This window comes from Magnolia sinica, chromosome 10, assembly GCF_029962835.1.
Source record: "Magnolia sinica isolate HGM2019 chromosome 10, MsV1, whole genome shotgun sequence".
Taxonomy (NCBI): Eukaryota; Viridiplantae; Streptophyta; class Magnoliopsida; order Magnoliales; family Magnoliaceae; genus Magnolia; species Magnolia sinica.
In genome coordinates, this window is record NC_080582.1 from 18,537,308 (window position 1) to 18,544,835 (window position 7,528).

At 41.3% G+C, this 7,528-nt stretch overlaps 1 protein-coding gene across 1 annotated transcript; it reads left to right on the forward strand.

Annotated features, from left to right (window-relative positions):
- The first annotated feature begins 3,294 nt into the window (after positions 1–3,294).
- LOC131217416 (probable LRR receptor-like serine/threonine-protein kinase At3g47570) lies at positions 3,295–7,187 on the forward strand. Its single transcript, XM_058212338.1, has 2 exons — positions 3,295–5,983; positions 6,533–7,187. The coding sequence occupies exons 1-2, from the start codon at positions 3,295–3,297 to the stop codon at positions 6,973–6,975; spliced, it is 3,132 nt and encodes a 1,043-aa protein (XP_058068321.1). The 3' UTR covers positions 6,976–7,187.
- Positions 7,188–7,528: the final 341 nt, after the last annotated feature.

Sequence of the window (7,528 nt, forward strand, 5' to 3'; positions counted from 1 at the left end):
TATACAACTGCGACCTAAATAATAAGACAACTGTGACTCATACAACTGCGACCCATATAACATGACAACTGCGACCCATATAACAAAACAACTGCGACTCATATAACATGACAATTGCGACCTGCGACCCATATAACAGGATAACTGTGACCCATATAACATGACAACTGCGACCCATATAACATGACAACTGTGATCCATACAACTGTGGCCTATTTGGGTAGTGGTTTGTATGGGTCGTAGCTACCATATTATATGGGTCATGGTTGTCATGTTGTATGGAACGTAGTTTTCAACGTATTCACTTCCTTTACTACCTAGCCATTGATACCATATCCTAAGGCCCACAATGGGGTGATTCGATCCATCCACCTTGTCGGCTAGCTTGCCGTAGGCCCAAAAAGTCCCAACTTGGGCAGTGTCCACTTCTAACAAATATTGCAGTGAGCCTCGAAAGTTTCAATGGTCACCATTATTTTTTATTTTGTGGCCCACACGTGTGCTGGATCAGGATGATATTTGGGCCCTACCCATAAAAAGACACGATAAAAAGATGGGCGGCATGGACTATACACATACATCAGTGTGGGCCCATTTGGCTCGTGGTTTGCATGAGTCGTAGTTGCCATGTTATATAGGTCATGGTTGTCATGTTGTATAGATCGTGGTTTTCAACGTGTTCACTTCCTTTTTTACCAAACCATTGGCACCACAGCTTAAGGACCACAATGGGGTGATCCAATCCATCAACCTTGTCAACTAGCTTGCCGTGAGCCCAAAAAGTCCTAACTTGGGCAATGTCCACTTCTAACAAACATTACAGTGAGTCTGGAAAGTTTCAACAGTCTATTTTCTTTTTTGTGGCTCACACGAGCGCTGGATCAGGCTTATATTTAGGCCCTACCCCTAAAATGACAAGGCAAAAAGGATGGGCGATATTGATTATACACATACATCAATGTGGGCCCATTTGGGTCGTGGTATGCATGGGTCGTAGTTGCCATGTTATATGGGTCAACGTGATTTTCAACATATTCACTTCCTTTACTACATAGTCATTGGTACCATATCCTAAGGCCCACAATGGGTTGATCTGATCTATCCACCTTATCGACTAGCCTGTCGTGGGCCCAAAAGTCCTAACTTGGGCAGTGTCCACTTCTAACAAACATCATAGTGAGCCTAGAAAGTTTTAATAGCCACCATTATTTTCTATTTGGTGGCCCACATGAGCGTTGGATCAGGCTGATATTTGGGCCCTACCCCTAAAATGACACGGCAAAAAAGATGGGTGGCATGTATTATACACATACATCAATGTGGGCCCATTTGGGTCATGGTTTGCATGGGTCGTAGTTGCCATGTTATATGGGTAGTAGTTGTCATATTGTATGGATCGTAGTTTTCAACGTATTCACTTCTTTTAGTACCTAGTCATTGGTACCATATCTTAAGGCCCATAATGGGGTGATCCGATCCATTCACCTTGTTGGTTTGTCGTGGGCCTAAAAAGTCCTGTCTCAGGCAATGTCCACTTCTAACAAACATCATAGTGAGCCTGAAAAGTTTCAACAGTAACCATTATTTTCTATCTTGTGGCCCACACGAGCACTGGATCAGGCTGATATTTGGGCCCTACGCCTAAAATGACACGGCAAAAAGGATGGGCGACATGGATTATACACATACATCAATGTAGGTCCATTTGGGTCGTGTTTTGCATGGGTTGTAGTTGTCTTGTTATATGGGCCGTGGTTGTCATGTCGTATGTATCGTGGTTTTTGAATGTGTTCACTTCCTTTTTTACCAAACCATTGGTACCATATCTTAAGACCCACAATGGGGTGATATGATCCATCCACCTTGTCGGCTAGCTTGCTGTGGGCCTAAAAAGTCCTAACTTGGGTAGTGTCCACTTCTAACAAGCATCATAGTGAGCCTGAAAAGTCTCAACAATCACAATTATTTTGTATTTTGTGGCTTACACGAGCACTGGATCAGTTTGATATTTTGGCCTTGCCGCTAAAATGACACAGCAAAAAGGATGGGCGACATGGATTATACCTATACATCAATGTGGGCCCATATGGATCGTGGTATACATGGGTCGTAGTTGCCATGTTATATGGGTCGTGGTTGTCATGTTGTATGGATAATAGATTTCAACGTGTTCACTTCCTTTACTACCTAGTCATTGGTATTATATCCTAAGGCCCACAATAGGGTGATCCGATCCATCCACCTTGTTGGCCAGCTTGTCGTGGGCCCAAAAAGTCCTGACTTTGGCAGTGTCCACTTTTAACAAACATCACAGTGAGCCTAGAAAGTTTCAACAGTCACCATTATTTTCTATTATGTGGGCCACACGAGCACTGGATCAGGCTGATATCTGGGCCCTAGCCCTAAAATGACATGGCAGGAAGGATAGGCGACATTGATTATACACATACATCAGTGTGTGCCCCATGAGTTGGGCCTTACCCACGCGCAAAAAAGGGTTTTGTACATACCATTAAATATGACATAGCTTCTTATTTACTGAAAAAGAACCAATGCCAAAGGGTATTTTGGTCCAAGTAATTTTCAGAGGCTTGTCAAAAGGCCACCATTGGAATATTTGAAAGGTTGAATCTCTTTAGGGAAATTGACCATATATCAAAGCTAGTACGGTGTGTGTGTGTGTAGGGAAAAGGTACTATGTGACTCGACCTCACGATAAGCTCCCGTGAGGTCGAGCTGTGTGGGCCCCACCGTGATGCGTGTCGGCCATCAACATGGTGCATTTGATGGGTCCCCTCTAAATTATAGGATATCCCAAAAATCAGCCGTATACGGAACTCAGGTGGGCCATACCATCTAAAATCATATGAAGACACCGTTAAAACATATAAAAGCACTTGGTGGGGCCCACCTGAGTTTTGAATGCTGCTGAAACTTGGTCTGAACCCTCATCCAAGTGGGACACACATAATGGATGGGCTGGATTTGCAAACCACATCTCGGTGGGCCCAAAAAATGATTATGAATATTTTAAAGGTGCACGGCCCCTCCCCACTTCTATATATGGTGTGGCCCACACAAGTCACGGATTGACTTGACTTTTGAGATCTAGGCCCACGATGGGATGGTGTATCTGACTGATGGGGTAGATGTTCGAAACGCAATACGGTGGGGCCCACACAGCTCGACCTCATGGGACGGACCCGTGAGGTTGAGCGCATAGTACCTTTTCCATATATATATATATATATATATATATATGAATACTCATTCATCTCATCTACCATCCAGGGAATGGAGTTCCAACGTTCGAAAGTTGGGGTACTTTGGTCATTTATTCTCTTCCCCGCAATCCTTCTCTCGTCCATCAACTCATGCTCATCCTCGGTAATTTCATTGAGAAATGAGACCGATCGACTAGCATTGCTTGCATTCAAAGATGGTATTTCTGAAGATCCTCTCGCAATCTTGAGCTCATGGAATGATTCTCTTCATTTCTGCGAATGGGAGGGAGTCACCTGCAGTCTCCGCCATCATCAAAGGGTCACCATCTTGAACCTCAGGGGCCACCGCTTGGTGGCCCACTTATCACCTCATGTAGGCAACCTATCCTTCCTGAAAAGTATCGATCTCTCCACCAACAATCTCAAAGGCCAAGTCCCACATGAAATCGGCCGTTTATTCCGGTTGCAGCATCTCGATCTGTCCGTAAATTCACTCCATGGAGAAATCCCAGCCAACCTGACTCATTGCTCGGAACTTCGAAACATTAGCCTCATGTACAACCAGCTTGTTGGAAAACTTCCTGCTGACCTTGGCTCCTTGTCTAAGCTAATCGAGATTGTTGTCTCCCACAACAATCTCACAGAAACTATCCCACCTTCCATTGGGAACCTTTCTTCTCTTGCTGTCCTTCGTCTGAACTATAATCTCTTCCATGGACCGATTCCAGAGGAAATTGGTCAATTGGCAAGTTTGGTAGATTTTCGTATCGGCTTCAATCAATTATCAACTATGGTTACACCGCCACTTTATAATCTCTCATCGGTACAAATGTTCGACGTAACAAATAATCAGCTATATGGGAGCATTAGGCGCGACCTAGGCCTTGTGTTTCCCGACCTGCGGGAGATTTATGTGGGTGGAAACCAATTAATTGGATCCATTCCATTTTCGTTATCAAATGCATCAAATCTCAAAATAGTTGATTTCGGCTATAATAATTTTAGTGGACCTGTGCCTTCGAATCTAGGAAATCTACGGCGCCTCTCTTTTTTCAATATTGCTAAGAATAAGCTTGGAAGTATGGGAGGTGATGATTTGAGCTTCCTCACTTCGCTATCCAACTGTACTCATCTGGAATCAATAGGTGCAGGCAGGAATAATCTCGTAGGTGTGTTGCCTGACTCTATTGCTAATTTCTCGTCGCAATTTAGAAGATTCTTCTTAGGAGGGAACAGGATATATGGATCCATTCCAAAGGTAATTGAGAATCTCGTCAACTTGATTGCTCTTTCTTTGGATGATAACTCCTTGAAGGGCACTCTTCCAGAGGGCATCGGGAAGCTTAACAAGTTGCAAGCATTGTATCTGGGTGGAAACAAACTTTCGGCGAAAATTCCATCTTCAATAGGTAACATCACTCAATTGAGCCGACTCCTGCTGAATATAAATGATTTCCATGGAAATATACCATCAAGCTTCAGGAACTTGAGATTCATGGAACTCCTGTACCTTTCGGCAAATAACCTCACGGGTAGGGTAATTACACAAAACGGTGCGAATTTTATCAACTTGTCTCGTAATTCATTCACTGGATCCTTGGTAATGGAAGTTGCAAACTTGGAAAATATTGGGGGATTGGACGTCTCAGAGAACAAACTATCAGGTGAAATTCCAGAAACATTGGGAAACTGTAAAAGCTTGGAAATCCTCCATATGAATGGTAATTTGCTTCAAGGAACCATTCCACAGTCTTTCAGTGCTCTAAAAGGTTTAGAGTATATGGATCTCTCACACAATAACTTATCTGGGCAGATTCCAAAATACTTTGAGAATTTTACCTTTTTACAGTATTTGGATTTGTCTTTCAATAATTTTGAGGGAGAAGTGCCAAAAGGGGGGGTGTTTAAAAATGCTGAAGCTATTTCAGTTTTTGGAAACAATGGACTCTGTGGAGGCATCCCCGAACTAAACTTGCCACCATGCCACAAGCAAGCTCCGAAGAAACGAGAAACATCTCCTTCTCATAGAGTAACACTCATTATTATTACTGCAGTTTCATCGTCAATTTTATTAGCATGCATTGTTGCTGCTCTTTGTTGGATGAGAAGCTCGGGAAAGAAACCTTCTTCTGCCTCTTCCACAGAGAATCAGTGGTTACAAATTTCTTATGCGAATCTCCTTCAAGCAACAGATGGGTTCTCTTCAGCTAATTTAATTGGTGTGGGAAGTTTTGGTTCTGTATACAAAGGAATTCTAGAAGGCTTTGAAACACTTGTTGCAGTGAAGGTACTCAACCTCCTACAACAAGGAGCTTTTAAGAGTTTTGCAGCTGAATGTGAAGCATTAAGAAACATTCGACATCGAAATCTTGTCAAGATCTTAACGGTTTGCTCGAGCATTGATTTTAATGGCAATGATTTCAAAGCTCTAGTGTTTGAGTACATGCCAAATGGTAGTCTGGAGAAGTGGTTGCATCCAAATGTGGATGAACAACCTCAATTGAGGAATTTGAATCTTACACAAAGGCTAAATATAGCCATTGATGTGGCTTCGGCATTAGATTATCTTCATCATCATCACCAAACACCAATTGTTCATCGGGACCTAAAACCAAGCAATGTTCTTCTTGATGATGACATGGTTGCCCATGTGGGTGACTTTGGTTTAGCAAGGTTCCTCTCTGAAGCTGCAGAAAGTTGCTCTCAAAATCAGACCAGCACATCTGGGATTAAGGGATCTATTGGGTATATTCCTCCAGGTAAGGATTTTAGTCCTATTGTCTTTTTATTTATATTCATTGATCTTGCAAAATGATTGGTAATTTCCATATATTAATATTATGGTGAAGCTCATTAAGAACTATATTATCCCACCAAAGTGATTTAGTGGGCATAAACAATTCATGATAGACCTTCTTATCCATGGGTAAACAGTGATTAAATGTTGGGTAGATTGGCCCCACATTGATTCACACTATAATTAATAAGGTACGAAAGAATTGTTACTAGATTATTTCTCTAGCTGTGATAAACTGTGTGTGTGAAAAGAGAGGATTCTTGTTCTATTTATAGGATATTTTCTTAGAAGGACTATTTGTTGGGACAAACCATACACTCATAATACAAAGATTGAAGAAATATGTTTAGCCAAATTCCTTATTCTCAGATATTCTAAATTTTGGGAGAGGCAGAAATGTTAATTATATAAATAAAATTTTCCTTTTCTCCCTCTCAATATCGAACCACTATTTTTATCTTTCTTTAAATAGTTGCCTAACATTCAAATATGTGACATTTGTAAATCGTAGAGCATGGGATGGGCGGCAAGGCGTCCACACATGGAGATGTATACAGTTATGGGATCCTTCTACTCGAGATGATCACTGGAAAGCGACCTACTGATGACATGTTTAAGGACAATCAGAGCCTTCATCACTTTGCAAAGTCGGCTTTTCCTGAACAAGTAATGGAGATTATAGATCCTAGACTTCTCTCAGAATATTCTGAAGCTATTCAAGACGGTGAAAATCATAACAATTTGAGAGATAGAATGCATGGTTGCTTGGTTTCATTGGTCAGCGTTGGTGTATCATGTTCTGCAGAATCGCCAAAGGAACGAATGAAGATGAAAAACGTTGTCATCGAAATGCATGAAATAAGAGACTTATATCTGGATGTTGGGATTCACCGACAGAGACAAAATAGGCCCCTCTTGTTAGGTGAGGGTTCATCTTACCACAATAACTACTAAGATTAGATTAGTAGTTACATTGAAGAAGATTCCGATATATAATAGAACTGTTTGACATTTTTCTCAAGAAGCTCTAGATATATATTGTTCTAGTGTTGAATCTAGGGGAAGATTTTCTTTTTTCTTTTTTCCTTTCCTTTGTTTAATCTTGTTTTAAACAGAGACTTTGTTGCAGATACAATTATTAGAATGGGTAAATAAAAGGGCCAAGGTGCTTCCCTGTCTATCATGGTTCGGACTGTTTAATTTAGTTACATGATTGTCACGTGTAGAAAATGATTTTGTGTCCAAGAACAACAGGGTTCAAGGTACATCTTGTTTTTTTCACGCTATTTTAGGGTGGGCTTCCTGATGCATCGTGCAGTGTTGCCCAAAAGAGCGTCCAAGCTGTTTTGGGCCTAGCCCACTATTTTTGGGCTTTGAATATTTGATTTGGGCCAACACACACACACACACACACACACACACACACACACACACACACACATATATATATATATATATATATATATATATATATATAGCCTAAAATTCTTGTCCGATTAGTGTATGG

What these genes read in the sequence shown, in the direction of transcription:
- LOC131217416 (XM_058212338.1), top strand. Translation starts at nt 3,295, where the DNA reads ATGGAGTTCCAACGTTCGAAAGTTGGGGTACTTTGGTCATTTATTCTC. An exon ending in TATTGGGTATATTCCTCCAG is followed by an intron (nt 5,984 to 6,532) that starts GTAAGGATTTTA and finishes TGTAAATCGTAG; the next exon opens with AGCATGGGATGGGCGGCAAG.